At 54.0% G+C, this 20244-nt stretch overlaps 2 protein-coding genes across 2 annotated transcripts; both read left to right on the top strand.

Moving 5' to 3' along the window:
- The first annotated feature begins 12917 nt into the window (after positions 1-12917).
- LOC138376167 (olfactory receptor 226-like) lies at positions 12918-13853 on the top strand. The gene has a single exon (XM_069460196.1). It carries the CDS (start codon positions 12918-12920, stop codon positions 13851-13853), a length of 936 nt encoding a protein of 311 aa, XP_069316297.1.
- A 4909-nt stretch (positions 13854-18762) lies between these two features.
- Positions 18763-20095, top strand: SPRN (shadow of prion protein). The gene is made up of 2 exons (XM_069461076.1): positions 18763-18805; positions 19654-20095. Exon 2 carries the CDS (start codon positions 19670-19672, stop codon positions 20093-20095), a length of 426 nt encoding a protein of 141 aa, XP_069317177.1. The 5' UTR covers positions 18763-18805; positions 19654-19669.
- The last annotated feature ends 149 nt before the right edge of the window (positions 20096-20244 follow it).

Here is a 20244-nt window from a genome sequence, read left to right as displayed (position 1 = left end):
AACAATTCCACGTACAATAACGTCAAGAGGAATAAAATGTCTAGGCATCAATCTAACCATGGAGGTGAAAGACCTGCACACGGAAAACTATAAAACATTGCTGAAAAAAACTAAAGACGAATAACTAGCAAGATGCCCCCTGCCCCCTTCATAGATTAGAGACTTGATATTGTTAAACGGCAACACTACCCAAAGTGATCTACAGATTCAATGCGATCCCTGTCGAAATTCCAATGGCCTTTTTTACAAAACTGGGGAAGCTGGTGCTCAGATTCAAATGGAAAAGCAAAGTGCTCAGAAGAGGCCACAGTCTGAAAGAGAAGAACGAAGTCAGAGGACTCACACCTCATTTCCAAACTCGCTATGAAACGACAATAACCAAAACAGTGTGGCTCTGGCACAAGGACAGACACGGACTGACGGAAGAGGATTTAGGGTCAAGAAACAAACCCACACGTCTGCAGCAGCTGATTTTTGACAGGGTGTCAAGACCGTCCAATGGGGAAAGAACAGTCTCTCCAGCAAACGGTGCTGGGACAACGGGCACATCTGGAAGAACAGAGCTGGGCCCCACCTCGCGCCACATATAAAAATTAACTGAAGATGGATCAACCACCTATACATAAGAGCTCAAACTATAAACCTCTTAGAAGAAAACTTAGGGGTAAATCTTCATGACCTTGGAATTAGCAAAGTGTTCTTAGGTACAACAGCAAAAGCATGAGCAACAGAAGAAAAAGATATATGAATGGGAGTTTGTGGAAATTTAAAATTGTGTGCATCAAAGAGCACTATCAAGAAAGTGGGCCAGGTGCGGTGGCTCCCACCTGTAGTCCTAGCACCTTGGGAGGCTGAGACAAGAGGATTGCCTGAGGCCAGGAGTTCAGGACCAGCCTGAGCACCATAGTGAGACTCCGTCTCTACAAAAATAATAAATAATAAAATTAGTTGGGCATCGTGGTGCACGCTTGCGGTCCCAGCTTCTCTGGCGGCTGAGGCAGGAGCATTACCTGAGCCCAGGAATTTGAGATTACAGTGAGCCGTGATGACACCACGGCACTCTAGCCGGGCAACAGAGCAAGACTCTGTCTCTTAAAAAAAAAAAAAAAAAGAAAGAAAGAAAAACAGGAAAAAGTTTTACAAGGTATATATCTCATAAGGTTCTAGTTTCCATAATATGTAAAGGACACCCATAACTCAACAACAAAAACACAAACAACCCAATGTAAAAATGGGCAAAGGAGTTGAAGAAACACTTCTCCAAAGAAGAAATGCAAATGGGCCAAGAAGCCCTTGAGAAAAGACAGCAACGTTAGTCATCAGGGAAATGCAAATCAAAACCCCAGTGAGACACCACTTCACACCCACTGGGAAGGTATAATTTTGTAACAGCAGAAAACGAGTGTTGGTGAGAATGTGGAGAAATTGGAATCTTCGTATACTGCTGGTAGCAATGTTCTGTGGGAACAGTCTGGCGGTTTCTCAAAAAGCTAAACACGGAATTGTCATATGATCCAGAAAGTCCATTCCCGCGTGCGCCCAAGAGAACTGAAAGGCAGAGACTCAAACAAATACTTGTGCCCGAATGTCCACAGCGGCATTGCTCACAGGGGCCGCCGCCTGGAAGCGCCCGGTGTCCGTGGCAGACGGACGGACGGACACAGGATGAGGCCACGCAGACAGTGAGGCACCATCCAGCCTTCAGAAGGAACGCAGCGCCCTGCAATACAGACGATCGCAAACACCATCAGTGACAAAGCCACACACAAAAGGCACAGGCCGTACGACTCCATTTACATGAAACACTCAGAATAAGCGAATCTGTGGAGACAGAGGCCAACGCGGCGGCTGCCGGGGCTGGGTCCTGAGTGGGTGCAGGGTTTTATTTCGGAGCCAGATTGAGGTGTGGTTGGGTGACATTTTGAATGCACTAAGTACCACTGAATTGTGCACTTAAATCATTAATGTTACGTTACACGAATTTCACCTCAATTAGAAAAAAGGAAAAAGAAAAGAAAGTTTAAAAAGAAAGGAATCCTTAACAACATTCCCAATAATATATAAATAAATATTTTTCTGGTGTCAGAGTAGCCAAGAATTCCCTTTAAAAGAAAGTGAATCATAAAAGAAAAGATTGAAAATTCTGTGTTAAAATTAAGCCTTTGACACCTTTCCAAAGATGACGTTCAGATGGAAAAATGTGAAAATAGGCTCAGCACCATTTGTCACTAAGAAATGGTGGCACGCGGGTATTTATTTTATCCTTTGGGTCACAATCACTACTGGCTTCTTTGTTTTGTTGCTCAGATTGTTCTAGAACTCCACTGGGAGTTCTCCCAGCTGTTTTCTGTGACCCTTCAACACACTCCATCACTAGTTTGGGCTTTGGTTTTGGTTTTGGTTTTTCACTCCGTGAACACTTCCTGACTTCCTGGCGCTGAAAACTACGTGAGGCTCATCTCGTATGAATATATTTCCTACCACTTCTCCACGGAGCCGGCTTCCTTTCGTGGGACGCTGATGTTGGAAACGAGGACCTGCACACAGGTGTGCATGTCGCTGCCGGGTGCTGTGACCTCCAGGCTCTCGGCTGACAGAGCGAGAAGCGTGCGCTGACCCTGTGCACACACACGTCCACGCATACTTCCATACGTAGCCACCCGTGTCCACACTGAGCTGAATGTGCGTTCGCACTGATTCTCCACCTGTCACCTCACAGGTCACTCCAGCCTCCAGTGGTGGCCCCAGTCTGCTCATCTGTGACCCCTCAGCCCGACGGTGAGGACCGCAGCTCCCCAACCCCAGTGGCGAGGACCCTGCTGCCCCCCCCCCACGGTCCACGTGACTGCCATCTGCACCTCCTTAGGAAAAAGCCGTCCGTCCGTGCCGTAGGAGAGAAGAGGAGTTGCAGACGTCTGCACGGGTCCTCTTGAGGGTCTGGCTGGAAAATCAGGCTGTCGGTGGGCAGGGTGGGACTTGACGAGGCAGCCAGGAAACAGCAGAGACAGAACGTCTGCACGTAAGCCAGCAGCGGCCGAGGAGCTGAGAGCTGCACGGTTGCCTGGTGTGTGCACGGCTGGGAGAGGCCCCAGCTCCAGCCAGAGTGCAGGGAAATTGTCGAAAGCCTTGAGCATTCACTGGAGACCTCGGAACACCCGGATTGAGCGTAGCTGGGAGTGGAGCAGCCTGGGAACGAAGTTACCCTCGACTTGCCCTGTGACGCTTAATGAGCACCACGTGTGCTCACCATCAAATTGGTTTCACTGACCCTCACCTAAGAGCACATTTAGGAGCAACATTAACCCGGTGTCGGGCAGATGGGGGAGGGGAGGGGTGTGTACATACACAGTGAGTGCGATGCGCACCGTCTAGGGGATGGACACGCTTGAAGCTTTCATGGCGGGGATGGGGGGGTAAGGGCAATATAGGTAACCTAAACTTTTGTGCCCCCATAATATGCTGAAATAAAAAATAAAAAGAAGCAGCCTTGAAAGGATCGGGTGATTCCCACGGAAGTTTACTGTCTCTGCCAAAACAAAAGACGACAAAGCCAACTCAGTGACTGGAACCCACGATGCCCACAGCCCATGGCAGCTCGCTGGGCACACGGAGGGGCAGGAGTGTACGACCTCGAAGTCGGAGAAACATCTTCCAAGAGGAACGACCTTCCAACGGCAGAGAGGACGGAGCAGCAGATGTTCACGCAGCCAAGGACCTAAGGAAACAGACTCTAATGGGGAGAGAATAGGGATTATATTTAAGAACCAATCTGGAAACTCGAAAACTAAAAATAGAATGTATTAACTGAAAAATTCACTAGATGGGCCCTTGTGTGAAAATTGCCACCGGGACTGTTTTAACCAGGTGTGAAAAGACAGCAGACACAGGACGACTAATGGGGGCAGAAACGGACTCACAGGCGCCCAGAAGCGGGAGGCGCGGCCGCGCCGGGAGGACCGGGGAGGGCGGGAGGCGCGAGAAGGGCCGGGGCCTCCGCGGGTTCGTGGGAAGGAGGGGACGCAGGGCAGGGCGCGCGCCCCTGAGCTCGGGAGTGCGCGATTGCAGGGGCGCAGGGCAGGGCGCGCGCCCCCGAGCTCGGGAGTGCGCGATTGCAGGGGCGCAGGACAGGGCGCGCGCCCCCGAGCTCGGGAGTGCGCGATTGCAGGGGCGCAGGGCAGGGCGCGCGCCCCCGAGCTCGGGAGTGCGCGATTGCAGGGGCGCAGGGCAGGGCGCGCGCCCCCGAGCTCGGGATTGCACAATTGCAGGGGCGTAGGGCAGGGCGCGCGCCCCCGAGGTCGGGAGTGCGCGATTGCAGGGGCGCAGGGCAGGGCGCGCGCCCCCGAGGTCGGGAGTGCGCGATTGCAGGGGCGCAGGGCAGGGCGCGCGCCCCTGAGCTCGGGAGTGCGCGATTGCAGGGGCGCAGGGCAGGGCGGGCGCCCCAGTCCGGGGCCTGGTCCTGCGGCGGGTAGTTCCGGCAGGCGGAACCGGGCTCGGCGTGTGAGAGTCGGACGAAGGCGGCAGCCGGCGCGAGGGCCTGGACCGGCCGGTTCGCGCACGGAGGTGCCCACACTCACGCGGGGTCCTCGGCCACCCCCAGGAACTGGCCGGCGGGCCGGCCGTCTCTCCAGGTCGAGGCCCCGGTGCCAGAGCGTCAAGAACACAGAGATGCGGTCGCTGCAGGAAAAATGCACATCAGACGCTGAGGAAGAAGAGGTCGGAGTCACTGGCGAGAGGACAATCGGAGCTATTCCACCTGCACCAGAGGCTTTTCTTTAAAGACTTAAGATATAAACCCAGTCTCGGGCCACAGGGGGCAACATCGAGCAGTTAAAATATGTATAATCAAAGTCCCAGGAAAAAGGAGAGAAACAGAAAGGAGCTGGGAAAAAGTTTGAGAAATAATGACTGAAATTCCACCAAACTTGATGAAAACTGCAGACCGTCGGGCCGACGAACCTCAAGGAGCCTCAGACGAGGAGACCACGTGAGGTCCGTCGTGACCACCCGCTGAAGACACGTGGCACAAGGGAAACAGCTGTGGTGACTCCCTGCCACGGGGCCAGGATGCAGTGGCATCTCCAAAGTGCTGGGAGGCCGCCCGGATCCCACATGTGGCAAAATGGCCCTTCGGACACTTCCCGAGCCTGGTGAGCTTCCCGGGGACCCCCAGGGCGCAGAGACGGCAGGGACAGCACCGAGCAGCACCAGCGCCCCGGCAGCGCAGCCCGGCTCAGATACCCGAGGGAAGAGGGCGCGGGGACCCCAGCCTCAGCCACCGCTGACCGCAGCACTTGCCACCGTGTCACTGAGCCCAAGACACTGCGCCAAGCCAAGACACGCGGAACTATGGACCACAGAAACTGCGGGAGAATGTAAATTACTGTTGCTATGTTTTCAAAAATAAAGCAAGTGAAGACGTTTTCAGACGGGCAGAATCTGAGAGAGATCACTGCCAGAGATCTACCATACAAGAAGTGTTCAGGCTGAAGGAAAATAAAACCAGATGGAAACTGGGTCAAACAAAAAACACGAAGAGTACCCACCAGAAAAACATAAAAGTTTTTTTCTCATTTCTCATTGTCATCAAAAAATAACTGAATTAGGCTCACACCTATAATCCCAGCACTTTGGGAAGCCGAGGCGGGAGAATCATTCGAGGCCAGGAGTTCAAGACCAGCCTGGGCAGAATAGCAAGACCCCGTCTCTACAAAAAATAGAAAAAGTAACCAGGCATGGTGGCACCTGTAGTCCCAGCTACTAGGGAGGCTGAGGCAGGAGAATCACTTGGTCCCAGGAGTTGGGGGTTGTAGTGAGCTGTGATCACATCACTGCATCCAGCCTGGGTGACAGAGTGAGACCCAGTCTCAAAAAAAAAAAAAAAATTGAATGTTTAAAGCAAAAGTGAAAAACAACTGCAATGTGTGGTTTTCAGTGTGTATTGAGGTAAAATGTGTGACAATATACAGAGAATGGAAGGGGAGGGAAATCTACTACTGTGAGGCCTCTGTTCTTGGATGGTATATTTGAAGACATAAGAAGCTAAAGACATATATCGCAAACTCTAGAACAACCACCTTAAAAAAATGACAAAACAAAGAAGCATAGCTAACAAGCCAAAAATGGAGAAAAAATGGAATAGTAAACAACCCAAGAGAAAGCAGAAAAGGAGGGTGAAAAGAACAGATGAGACGAATATAAAACAAACAGAAACATAGGTGACTTAAACCTAAGCAGATAGATAACTACTTTAAAAGCAATTGGACCAAAACACATCAATTAAAAGGCAGAAATCACCAGATTAGAAAAAAATCAAGACTTATCTTTATGCTGTTTACAAAGATACAAATTAAACATAAAGTCAGGTAGTTTAAAAGTAAAAGAGTGATAAAAGATATACCACAAATATTGCTGAAGTAGCAATATTAATATCAGACAAAGTAGACTTCAGAACAAAGAATATCACCAGAAATAAAGATATTTCATGAAGAAAAAGCCAGTTCATCCAAAAGGCATACTAATACCAAATATATATGCACAGCAGAACTAAATAAAAAAATGGCAGAACTAAGAGAAGAAATAAACAAATCCACAAATACTTCAACACTTTTCTCTCAGTAATTGATAAAACAAGATGATAGAAAATAAATATGGATATAATAAAAGAATTGAACAACACTATTAACTGACTATACCTAATTGACATTTATAGACTATTCCACTCAATAATTATAGCATCTACGTTCTAAGTGCCTGTGGAAACACAAAATACCATATGCTGGGCCGCAGCACAGGTCGCAATACATTTTAAAGAGTTGAAATAACAGAGTGTGTTCTGTGAGCACAACAGAATTAAATTAAAAATTAATAATTAAAAAATCTGAAAAATCCTAAATAATGCATATGTCAAAGGAAATATTTAAAAAACATCTTAAAAACTTCCACTTCTGGCCAAGATGGAGTAACAGAAACTGGATTTGCCTCTTACCTGAAAGGAAGCAGACACAATAAATGAAACAGTTGTTTTTAAGACACTGGACATTAGGCAGTGAAGGACAGTGACTCTTCGAGAGGAACAGCGTCCCAGCGTATCGCCCTGGGGGAGTTTTCAGGCAGAAGCCGTGAGTTCAGAGGAGCCGGCAGCCGAGGAGACCACGGCAGTTCCAGCTGCCAGGACTAACTGAGGCACAGGGAAGAGCTTCGCAGAGCGAGAATCCCAGAGATAACTGGGGTCCCCCTCAAGTCTTCATCAAAGTATTGATCCTCCTACACAGGTGAGGAAAACCACTTAAGTTCAGGAAAAGAATCTCCCAAAAGGATTAGACAAAAACTATACCTGGGCCTCACACAGGGCCAGGAAGAGCCAGACTAGAAAATCTCGTGATTCACTGGGCTTTGAGTAGAGTGGACAGAGGGTCTCGCCTCAGTCAAGGAAACAATCAGCCCTAAGTAAGCACTGACCTAGATCTGCTTGAAAACTCTGAAAAGGAAGGCCTGAAAGGATCAAACGGTTTCCAAATAATGTAACTGGCCCAGAACAAAGGTCAAGGACATTTGTAGGAATATAAAGAGATCCAGCACCCCACAGTGTAAAATGCACAATGTCTGGCAGCCAAACAAAATTATTAGTCATGCAAGAAAAAGCAGGAAAGGCCGGCGCGGTGGCTCACGCCTGTAATCCTAGCACTCTGGGAGGCCGAGGCGGGTGGATTGCTCGAGGTCAGGAGTTCGAGACCAGCCTGAGCAAGAGCGAGACCCCGTCTCTACTAAAGATAGAAAGACATTATATGGACAACTAAAAATCTATATAGAAAAAATTAGCCGGGCATAGTGGCGCGTGCCTGTAGTCCCAGCTACTCGGGAGGCTGAGGCAGTAGGATCGCTTAAGCCGAGGAGTCTGAGGTTGCTGTGAGCTAAGCTAACGCCACGGCACTCACTCTAGCCTGGGCAACAAAGTGAGACTCTGTCTCAACAACAACAACAAAAAAAAAAAAAATAGAAAAAGCAGGAAAATACAATTCATAATAGGGACAATAGTCAAGTCAATCAAAACCCAGAACCAACAGAGATACTAGAACCAGAAGACAAGGACGTTAAAAACAGTCACTGTAACTACATTCCACATGTTCAGAAAGTCAGGTAGAGACACGGAAGAGATTTTTAAAGACCCAAATGAAACTTGTAGAAATAAGAACTACAACGTCTCGGGTTAAAACAGACCAGATGGGATTGACACCAGATTAAAGGTGTAGCAGAAAGGACCAGAGAAATTAAAGGCATAGCAACAGAAACTATCAAAAAATGGAACAGAAACAAGTGAATAATTTTTTAAATGAACAGAGTATCAGTGAGCTGTGGATCAACTTCAAGCAGATTAATATACATGTAATTGAATCAACAAAGAAGAGGAGAGAGAAAAGACATTTGAAGGAATAATGGCCAAAATTTTTCCAACTCTGGAGAAAATTACAGACCCATGAGTCCAAGTTGTTCAATGAATCCCAGGACAGGAAACAAAGAAAACCATACCAAGGGACATTACAATCAAACTGCTCAGGACCAATGATAAGGAGATAATCTTAAGAGCAGCCAGAGGAACAAAGATAAATATGACCACAGACGTCTCATTAGAAACAATGAAAATGAGAAAACAGAGCAGCATCTTTTAAGTATTGAAATGAAAAAAAACTGTCAACCTAGAATGCTATACTGTATCTATCAAAAACAAAAGTAAATTAAAGACTTTTTCATACATACAGCAGCTGAAAGAACGTATCACTAGGAGACCAGAATTACGTGAAATGTAATGATACTAAATGGAATCATGGATGTGCGCAAAGCCATGACGAGCACAGTGGATAAGAAGCTTATGAATACACATAACACTCACTGTTCCTTATTAATTAAAAGACAATTGTCTGCATGACCAAAAATAATAACAATGTGTGTGGGATTTATAACATGTGAACATAAAGTCCATGATAACAGTAGGACAAAGGGCAGTAGAGGAAAAGTGAAAGCACACTGTTGTAAAGATTTTATTAATATATGTGACAAGATAAAATAGCACTTGAAGGTAGAGTGTGATAAGTTAAAGGTTTATTCTAACCCTAAAAGGGAACAAAAATCAGACAGGATAAATTGTAACCAAATAGTAATGTGGTAAATTTAAATCTAACCATATCAATAATCACATTAAATGTGAATGGTTTAATATCCCAATAAAAGGCAGAGATTGTCAGATTGGATAAAACGACATGATCAACTATATGTTGCCTACAAGAAACACAATTTAAACAGAAAGATACAAACAGGCTTAAAGTAAAAGAGTGGTAATAGATATATCGTGCAAACATTATTGGAAGAAAGTTGGAGTTAATATCAAACAAAGTGGATTTCAGAGTAACAAATATTACCAGGGACAAAGGAAATAAATTCATAATTATAAAAAGGTCAATTCTTTGAAGGACAAAACAACCCTAAATATTTCTGCACCTAAAAACAACCTAAAAATATATGCAGCAAAAAACAATATAACCTCAAGAAAAAATAGACAAATGCACAATTAAGAGCCACAGATTTAAATATCCCTCTTTCAACAAGTGACAGAACAAGTAGACAAAATCAGTAAGGATATAAGAAATTGAACGTCACCATCAACCAGCTTAACCTGACTGACATCTATAAGATGTGCCACCCAACAACAGCAAGTGCACATTTTTGGGAGGTGAACACAGATTGCTTACCATTATAGACCCCAATCTAGACTATAAAATAAATCCCAAATCACAAATAATTCAAGTTTATACAAAGTACTTCTCTGATCTCAATGCAATTAAAAAAGAAGTGAATAACAGAGAGATATCTCCAGACAACCTCCAAGTATTTGAAAGTTAAATAATACACTTCCAGATCATCTGTGTCTATTTATATAATGGAACAAACACTCAACACCCTAGGTATGCCTCAAAAACATTATGCTGAGCAGACGCTGGAGACAAAAGAGAGGACACTGTGTGGTTCCATTTATATTGTGTTCTAGAACAAACAAAACCAATCTATGAGGAAAAGAATCACAAAGTGGTTGCCGCAAAGTGGGGCGTGAAGGCCTACCTGGGAAGGCACGCAGGGCGTCTGTGGCGAAGGAAGGCCGCACCTGCTGGGCTCCACGCACCTGTGCATCTGCCGAACTCAACACTCAGGGTGCCTTCACTTCACTGTGCAAATTATACCTCAGTAAAGAACTTCAGAAACGAATATACAAAGAACTCCAACAAATCAAGTAAAAGATGACACCATTAGGAGAAATGGGCAAAAGATACACACGGGCATCTCACGGAAGCAGAATCACATGGATACTGACCGTGTTAAAAGAAGCGGGGAACACAAATCACCACCACAGTGGGTTACCGCTTTTGCCCACTGTGTTGGCCAAGATTAAGAATTCTACCACCTGTCGGAAAGGCTGGGGGATGGATGGTAGATGTGTAATCAGTACAGCACTTTGGGAAAGAACTGGATATTTTCTTGCAAAGTCTCGTGCAAAGGTGACCTCAGTGCCCCCATTCTTAGGTGCAGATCCGCGGGAAGCGTCCGTGCACAGGAATGTCACGCCCCTGCTATTGATAACCACGGCGGCGGGAGACAGTCCAGCCTCCGTGAACAAGGACCGCGTTCATGAATGTGGCGTCGTCACACGACGGCGTGTTACGCAGGTGTCAGAATCCGCGGGGCACAGCTGCCGGGAGGAGGGAAAGTCTTAGTGACATAAAGAAGCAAGCCCAGGAGAAGACAGCGCGATATGCTTTGTCGTGAAGTCCACATACAAGCAAAACCACGACGTGTGTTGTATGTAGTTAAAACAGTTTAAGCGCAAGAGAATCCCAGTGGGGGGTCCCTCCGAGGGTGGGAGAGGGGAGGTCATTCGTTAGCAAGTGTCCAGGTCTTGTGCTGAGGGTAGGTGTGTGTGTTCATCATGTGATTTTATAAATAAATGAATAAACAAATGTCATGCACAGAACAGCAATAAAAACGAAATGGGCGTTCTGAAAGCTCTGGCAGCGCTCAGCACCCCCGGCCTCAGGGAAGGGCCCCGAGCGGCGGCGAAGGTCCCCAGCTGCCCTACTCGCGGGCAGGCGCCGGCGCGAACGCGTCCCGCACGGACCCCGCCGCGGACCTGCGGGGCGCCTCCGCAAATTGCTCCGAGAGTCCCACCGGTGCGACATTTTGCAATTAGAGTCCTCCAGGCTGGGGAGCAGAAACGCGGACGGGGAGGGCAAGGCCACGAAGGAGCCCAATAAAACCCGGGGGGCCCGCGGGGCGCCCGGCGAGAGGCCGCGCTTGGCACAGACCCTGGCGCAGAGACGCGCAGACTCCGCACCTTTTGCGAAGGGAGGTCGGGCTTGTGTGACCTTGGTCTGGAGGCGAAGGGCTTGGGGAAGGCGACGAGGACAGACAGCAGGTTCCGGGCGTCCTCAGACACGGGCCGCCCGCAGAGGTCGGACCGAGCAGCCAGCCCCGCTGCGTTCAGGCCCTGAGCGCCCGGCCCAGCGCCCCCAGCCTGGGAGTCCCGCCCTGCCCTGCAGCCCGCGGCAGGCGCGCCCCTCCGGCTGCCCGGCTGGCCCGGTGACATCGGCCCGGCGCTGGGGTCCGCAGTCCGCTCCGCACCCGGCCTTGAGCCCCCACCGGCTTCCCTAGGCGCCCGGTCGTGGGCGCCCTTAGCCCCCCAGCGCTCCTGCGGCCGCTGCCGTCGGGGGGCGCCTCTGAGCCGCCTCACTGAGGAGCTCACCTTCCCAGGTGAGGAGGCGGACCCTGGAAGGGTGGGCTAAGGATCGCCGGAGAATTTCACTTGTCCACAGGAACCCCCCGCTGTGCAAGCACAGACAGACCCTGGCAGAGTAGGGGGGAGCGTCTGGGGCTCACCTCCTCCCGGGGGGCAAGGGCGGGGGCCGGGCTGTCCCGAGGAGCTGCTGCTCCAGCCGCGCCCCTTCCTCGTCCCTGCCCAGCCCCCCCACCATCCACCCACCTGCCCTCGGGCACGCAACTGCTGGCGTGGCCCCGCACCAAAGCCCCAACCGCACAGGCCTGTCGGAGCCTCCAAGCCACCGCTCCGCCCCTGCCTCCGCCGCCGCTTTGCAGGAGGAGGACATCCGGGGCCTAACGGTGGGAGGAGCCCCCGCCCTTCTGCAGACGCCCCCCTAGCTGCGTTCTCCCCTGCAGGGCGGCCTGTCACCCGGTGCTTCCCCAGACGTGAGGGGCCGCTGGCCACAGCGAGCGGCATGACCCAGCCAGACCTGGGTGAGGACAGGAGGGCCCAAACCAGGCAAAGCAGGTCTTTCCCTGCGCTGTGTGTGTGAGTGCACCCGCAGGCTTACCCGGGGGGAGGTGTGAGTTCCCCCCAGAGCGTGTACACCCGGGTGGGTGTGTGTTCACCTGGCGTGCGTGTGCACTAGGGGGAGGGTGCGTGCATCTGGCCATGTACCTGCATGTTGAGACAGGGAAGATGACGCAGCTCAGGGCGTACAGGGGGGTGTGTAAAAGGGGTATAATCTGCTTACACGGGTGTGTACAGGTCACAAGGCCCTGGGCCAGGTGTTAGCTCGGGGCACCTGTGCATGTCGCCCTGGGAAGTGGAGATGACAGATACGTTCTGCTGCGGGTCCCAAAGGTACACAGTGGGAATGCATCCTCTCCCTGCCTGGGCACCTGGCCCGTCCCAGGAGCTGGGGAGGGAGTTCCACGGGTCCTCAGGCAGCCACGCAGGCACGGCAGGCTCCACCTCTGAGACCCCAGAAGTGGCTACGGGTCACTTGCCCAGCTCGCACCAGGGGAGCAGAGGGCCTGGCCCCAGCGCACACCACACCTGAGTCTCTCTGCTGTTCCAGGGTGCTCAGAAGTGGCCTCCCCAGCCAGGGAGGACCATGGGCAACTCCAGCGGCAATCTGGTGACAGAGTTTGTCCTGCTGGGCTTCCCAGAGCTGTGCCATCTTCGAGGGCTGCTATTCGGGTCATTCCTCGTCACCTACGTGGTGACCGTCCTGGAGAACCTGGTCATCGTGGGGACCATCCGAGCCAGCAGTCGACTGCACACGCCCATGTACTTCTTCCTGGCCAACCTTTCGGTGCTGGAGACCCTGTACACCTCGGTCACTGTCCCCAAGCTGCTGGCCGGCCTCCTGGCACAGGTGAGCACCATCTCCTTCCCCGGCTGCCTCACTCAGCTGTTCCTCTTCCTCTCCCTCGGCTCCTCCGAGTGCTTCCTCCTGGCCACCATGGCCTGTGACCGGTACCTGGCCATCTGCCGCCCACTGCACTACCGGGCCATCATGGATTCGAGGCTCTGCCTGCACCTGGCCCTCAGCGCCTGGCTCGGTGGCTTCCTGGCCTCCTTTGTGTCCACGGCCCTCATCTCCCGCCTGACGTTCTGTGGCCCCCACGTCCTCAACCACTTCTTCTGTGACATCTCACCCCTGCTGCAGCTCTCCTGCTCTGACACCACTGCCATTGAAATGCTGGACTTCGTGGCAGCCCTGGCTGTGCTCGCAACCTCCCTGCTGGTGACCACGGCGTCCTACGCCCACATCCTGGCCACGGTGCTGAGGATCCCAAGCGGCCCCGGCCGCCGGAAGGCCTTCTCCACCTGTGCCTCCCACCTGGCCGTGGTGGCCATCTTCTACACCTCCACCACCTTCATGTACGCCCGGCCTCACGCCATCAGCTCCTTCGACCTCAACAAGCTGGTGTCTGTGCTGTACTCGGTGGTGACACCCCTGCTCAACCCGGTCATCTACTGCCTGAGGAACCACGACATCAGGGAGGCCCTGGCTCAACTCCTCCGGGCCCCCAGGCCCTGCTGAGCCCCTGCTGCAGGACCCGCTCCCCTCCTCTCCTCTGCTCACAGACGCTGCCCAGGGCAGGCCACGGCCCCCTGCGGCCAGGGCCGTCAGCCAGCCAGAGCTGCAGAGACCAGAGTGGCCACAAACGAGACGGACCCCAAAGCAACAGGGGAGGAGCCACACAGACCAGACCAGGGCTTCGGTCCCTGGCCTGCGAGTGTCAGCACCTGCCCGGGCGACAGCTCCTCACGCTGGCCCCCAGGAGCCTTGCCTGGAAGGCAGGTGGGGGCCCACAGGAAGCCCCCTCTCCACTGCCACTCTCCCGCCAGGGGCTCTGGACGGTTTCTGTGCCGGCTGCCTCACTCCAGGCCAGGGCCCTGCACGCCCCACCCCCAAACCCAGGGCCGCCTCGGCGGGGTCCCAGCTCCGCAGAGCAGACCCCGGGACCAGCCTCAGCTGCCTCGCACAGGCCAGCGAAGGTCCCCAGCCAGGAGGACAAAGGGCACCACCAAACACACAGTGCCGCCTCTCCTCAGAAACAAGAATTCCTTTTATTTGGTTCCTTTATCTAAAACTTATTAGGTTTAACGAACAGAGGAGACACCCGTCCCTGGTTGTTCTGCCCTTTCTTTCTTTCCTGGTGCTTGGGGGCAGAAATCGCGTGGATCTAGCACTCCCGTCCTCTTGGCTGTCTCCTCGCCGCGCAGACGTCTCCCGGGAGTCGCGGTGCCCCCACCCACTTCCTTCGTCACAGCCCACCCTCGGTGTGTGTGGCTCGTGTCCTTGGAGATAAATATATTCAAGAGATGCATCATGCTGTGTGTGAGAGTTTTACATTTATGTCAATGATTTTGTGCTATAAATCTCCTTTCTTACTAGTTTCGTTTTATATATTTTGAGGTTATGTGATTAAGTGCATGCAAATTGAGTATTGTTTTACCGTCTTGGTAAATTTAACCTTTCTGTCATTAAGAAGCATTACTCTTTGTCTCTAGTCACGCTTTCTTCCTTAACCACTAGGTCTTAAAGTCCACTTTGGCATTAATACAGCTGTATCAGCTTCCCATTAGTTAGTGTTTGCATGACATACGTTTTTATCTGTGCCGGTTAGTAATCTACTGCCTCCCGCCTCTCACAGCCTTTCCACAGTCAGCTCCGTGATGCTGGAACGGAGACTTGGCAAACCACGTCTCCACTCTGCCAGCTCCTTCCTCTCTCTGTTGAGAAGCAGCTGTCCGTCTTACTTTTACTCTTTGTGGGTAATTTGGGTTTTTTCCGCCTCTGGAATCTCTAAGATTGTCTTGTGCTTGGTTTCCAGCTGTCTTGCCTAGGTATGCTTCTCTTTGTGTTTATCACACTTTGAGTTTGTAACACTTCTAGAACTCATGACTTACTTTCTCTTATTAGATTTTGGAAATTACTGGCCATTATTTCTTTAAATATTACATCTGCCTCATTCTTTCTCCCGGCTTCCCTTGGTTCCACAATTACACAGCATGTCAGACCTCTCTGTAGTGTCCTCTCTGCCTCCAGCATCCTACTCTGTGCGCTCTTTTTCCTGGATATTTTCTTCTGATCTTCCACATTACTAATTCTCTCTCTAGCCACGTCCAATCTTCTGTGTTTTAAAATGTATTTTTTAGCTCTAGAATTTCCATTTTGTTGTTTGTTTAGTTTCCCATTCTCTACCAAAATTCTTCATCTTGATTTAGTCCTGTGGACACGGACCCGTACGTACACGAGTGTTAATGGTGTCCTTGTTCTCTTGGACTGTTCTCTGTCTGTTCCTTGTCAAGACTGGCTTGTGTTAGTACCATGGCTTTCCACAATGTCTTCATATCTGGCATGCTGGGTCCCTCTTTGACCTTCTTTTTCAAACATTTTAGTTATTGAGGCCTTTATTTTTCCATATAGACTTTAGAAACTCTTGGGTTCTGTACTAGTTTGCTAATAACATGACAAAGTGCCACAGATAGTGGCTTAAACGACAGACATTTATGTGCTCACAACTTGGCAGGCTGGTCCCTCCTGATTCCTCTCCCCTTGACCTGTGTCTTCACGAGGTAGGTAGGTCGTGCCTCTGTGGGCTTCTGGGTCCCAATCTCCTCCTGATAAGGACAGTTGTCAGATTGGATTAGCGCCCACATCAGTGACCTCATTTAACCTTAATTACCCTTCAATAAAGGCTCCGTGACACTCTGAGGTCCCGGGGAGTAGGGCTTCAACATATGCATGGGGGGGAAATTCAGCCCATAACAGATTCTTCTAAAAATTATGATGAGTTTTTATTGTAATTGCATTACATTTACGGATCAATGTGTGGAGGACTGTCGCCTTCACAAGACCAAGCCACCCTGTCCTTGCTCCCTCCACCCGTGCAGATCTCTCTGTCTTTGGTAATTGCCTCGTGTGCTCCACAGAGGCCTTTTGCACCGCGGAAGGTTAATTATGGTGTCGGCTGCTACTGTGAATGGCATTTTATTCTATATTTTCTTGCTATTTCTTGTTCTAGTAGAGAAATCCTACCATCTTTCATGAAGTCTGAGACACACATCTGGCTGCAAGTCCCAAAATATCCAGGCAGCGATTGCTTAAACCAACAGGGACAAGGCCCAGCGCTCAGCAATGCAGGGGGACGGGGCGCCCAGCTGTGTGCCGGGGACCCGCCCAGCCGCTGACTCGGTGCCCTGCTTCCGACGGCAGTGGCCACCCAGGCCCCACGTCCCAACCCAGCCAGGGAACAAGGAAAGAGGAAAAGAGCAGAGAGGTTCTGCACAGCCCCCTGCTGAGTGGGGACAGGGGCCCTCCCAGGAGCAGCAGGCACACGCTGCCGTGGGCGGCATCCGCTGTGCCTGTGTCCTGAGGCCTCCCCAGAGGCAGGTGACAGAAGGCACAAGTCTAACTGGCCTCGATGAAAAGGGGAGTCTCCCTCACTAACCCAAAACGTCCGGACATCGGCTCTGGCACTTCTGGATCCTGGAGACCAAACAGCAGCCCCACGGCCACCTCTTCTTCTCTCCGCCCTGTCCCTGTCCACGCAGCCCCTGTCCCAGCCTCCGTGTGAGGCTCCTGGGCCTCACCCTTGAGTCGCAGGGAGGACAGTGGCCTGTCCTGGGAGTCCCAGAGAGTGCCAGGAAGCAGGCCCCACAGCCGGTACTAGCTGCTTGGCTGTCTTGAGTGGACGTTACCCGAGTGCCCAGGGCCACGGAGGGCACAGCCAGACCCCATGAGCCAAAACGAAGAGAGGTCTGGCCCTCAGGCCACCATGTGATGCTGAGAGGCAGAAGCTGCAGCGTCCATGGCCAGCCCCAACGCCAAGGCTGCCCAAGAGAACCCTGTTGTCTTGGTGAGCAGCTGGCGGCTGGCTCTGTGAGTGGGACCGGGAGGGGCTTCACCGGAGCGTGCAGGCCTCTGGCGACCCCCTTTCTAGCCTGCTTCCCACAACTGCCATGTTCGTGGCTGCCCGTGTCCTGCCCGGCCACTGCCCTCCCCTCCCAGCAGGCTCCCTGTACCTGGTGAGCTGCCCCCCCTCCTCCTGTCTCGCCCAGAACCCGGTGAAAACCTCCTGTTCTCATCATTAACCCCTTTACTGTGATTCTCATCAGTCCGAGGAGGGGGAGGCTGGGGGCAGCAGCCAGCAGCCAGGACACCTGTCAGTCACCCGGACACTTTCCAGCCCGGGATGGCGGGATCCTAACAACACTGTAGTCCAGTCTCACCCAAAGGAGAAGCTTCCTCACCTTAACAGTAGTTCCCATTTAGAAGAATAAGCATGGTTTTTATTCCCAGAATGCTTCCTTCTGACTTACCCAGAAAGTGAGAAGACAAAAGCACATTTATTCACTTACTCATCCAACCTTGCTGAGCGCTCCTGTGTGGGGAAAGAGAAGTCACCGAGCAGTCCCTGCCCTCAAGGAACAGACAGCAGGCGGCCGCCAGCGCCCTCTGCTGGGAATTTACAGGAGACACCAGCTGCCCCCGGGACACAGCAGTGGGGTCTGGCAGGAAGGTGCCATAGACCCAGGTGGCATCTGCCACCAAGGGAGGGAGGGAGACTGCCCAGCAGAGCCCGGGGAGCGGATCTGGTGGAACCAGGAGATGGCACACACGGAACGAGGATGGGCAGGCTGAGGAGGTCCTGGCTCCCCACGCCCCACGCCGATAAGGCCTGGTGTCCCAAAGTGGCTGAGTGGGGACAAGGCCCAATGTCCACAGGTGGGAGGGGAAAGAGGGTCCTGAGGCAGGAGCAGACCCTGGAAGGCAAGATGGCCCCATTTCAAGAGGACCCAGGTCCAACCAGGCCTGGGACACACCCCTGGCTTGGACAGCCAAGTTACAGGTGACCTTGCTGTGAAATGGCCGTGGGGAGGGACACCTGGTGGGGTCTGAACAGTGGGTGTGGCCTGGAACAGCAGAATCACCATAAGGGCCCCAAATCATGGCAAGTGGGGGAGGGGCCCACGGGAAGGGCACAGACCTAGGAAGGGGGCCTGCTGGGGGTGGGGCTCAGGACAGCGTGGGGTCCCCACCGCATGGGCGCTCAGAGGCGGACGCTGGGACACACCCAGGGGGTGGGGACGCGGGTGGGGCAGGAGAAGGGGGCGGGAGGTGGGGACTCGGGCAGGAGAGAAACGCGGCGGACCGGTGCCCCGTCCCACGGGAACGGGGCCGCGCCCCGGTGACTGGGAGTGGGGAAGGGGTGGGGGCTGGTGAGGCAGTGGGTGGGAAGGAGCACGGGGTGCAGCCAGCAAGGCGGCCCGGCTGGCGATCAGGGCTGCGCCCTCCGCCGACCCCCTCCCCCCGCGCCGTCTCCTCCCACCCGGTCTCGCTGGGGATGCGCTTCGGCGACGGCCCGCCCCCGAGCCCAGGGCGGAGGCCTCGCGCAAAATCCCGGCGCCGCGGCTGGCGCTCGGTGAGGGAGCTTCCCTGCAGCAGCCACTTCGGGCCGCGGTTCCGACCCGGGTCCGCTGCGGGTAAGGCCGGGCGGTGGGACCCAGGCGCGAGCGGGAGGCCGGGGCGGCGCCCGAGGGCCGAGGCAGAGGTGCGGCGCGGGGACCCGCTGTGCCGGGAGGAGGGCCGAGCCGCCGGCCTGATCGCTGCGCCCGGAGCCGGCCCAGTGACCGGTCCCGGCCCGGCTGCTGGGCCAGGCGGCGGGGAAGGCGTGGAGCACCGGGCGGGGGCAGCAGGGACGGTCCACAGGGTCCAGGCCTGCCGGGGCGGGGCCGCGCGGTATCACCAGCCGCGCGTCCTCTGCGCGCCGCTCTGGGCCCGTGCCCGGTGCGCGCTGCCCTGCCCGCGGGCGCGGAAGGCTCGGAGCCAAGGCTCTGAGGGGTCCGGGATGCCAGGCCCAGGCACGCGGCCGGTCCCTTCTCCCGACCCTGACCTGGGTGAGCCCTCGGTCCCGGATGCCAAGCCCTCCGAACACACGGCTGGCCCACCCAGAGCGCCTTTGTGCAAAGCCCAAGGAGCCCTGTCCCCAGGCACTGAGGCCCCTGTCCCCAAGCACTGAGCCCCCTGTCCCCAGGCACTGAGGCCCCCGTCCCCAGGCACTGAGCCCCCCGTCCCCAGGCACTGAGGCCCCCCGTCCCCAAGCACTGAGCCCCCTGTCCCCAGGCACTGAGGCCCCCGTCCCCAGGCACTGAGCCCCCCGTCCCCAGGCACTGAGGCCCCCGTCCCCAGGCACTGAGCCCCCCGTCCCCAGGCACTGAGGCCCCCCGTCCCCAGGCACTGAGCCCCGTCCCCAGGCACTGAGGCCCCTGTCCCCAGGCACTGAGCCCCCTGCTCTTCATAGAAGCTGAGGTCCGTCCCCCTCTTCCTGCAGGTTTTGCCCCACGAAGATGAACTGGGCAGCCGCGACGTGCTGGGCTCTGCTGCTGGCGGCTGCCTTTCTCTGCGACGGCAGCGCAGCCAAGGGCGGCCGTGGAGGGGCCCGGGGCAGCGCCCGGGGAGGGCGTGGGGCGTCGAGGGTGCGCGTGAGGCCCGCGCCTCGCTACAGTGCCCCGGGCTCCTCCCTGCGCGTGGCAGCAGCAGCGGCTGCGGGGGCGGCCGCGGGGGCGGCCGCGGGCCTGGCGGCGGGGACAGGCTGGAGGAGGGGGGCGGGGCCGGGGGAGTACGGCCTGGAGGACGACGAGGACCGGGTGCCTGGTGGCAACGGGACTGGACGGGGCATCTACAGCTACTGGACTTCGGGCACAGGGCCTGGGCCGCGCCTCTGCCTGCTGCTGGGCGGGGCCCTGGGCGCCCTGGGGCTGCTGCGACCCTAGCCCTGGCTGGGCTCCGGGACCAGATCCGGCCCACAGCCCACGCCGTCACACAGGTCCCTCTGGCCCACTCGAGAGGCCATCGCGCTGGCCACCCCTTCCCTTGGCTGCCCACAGTCTTGGGGCCCAGAGGGCTGCCTGGGCATTCTGGC

This window comes from Eulemur rufifrons, chromosome 28, assembly GCF_041146395.1.
Source record: "Eulemur rufifrons isolate Redbay chromosome 28, OSU_ERuf_1, whole genome shotgun sequence".
Lineage (NCBI taxonomy): Eukaryota > Metazoa > Chordata > Mammalia > Primates > Lemuridae > Eulemur > Eulemur rufifrons.
Note: the sequence above shows the minus strand (reverse complement) of the source record. Positions and strands in the feature narration are given on the sequence as shown.

Excerpts from the sequence above, each read along its gene's own strand:
- LOC138376167 (XM_069460196.1), top strand. The coding sequence starts at position 12,918 with ATGGGCAACTCCAGCGGCAATCTGGTGACAGAGTTTGTCCTGCTGGGC.
- SPRN (XM_069461076.1), top strand. The coding sequence starts at position 19,670 with ATGAACTGGGCAGCCGCGACGTGCTGGGCTCTGCTGCTGGCGGCTGCC.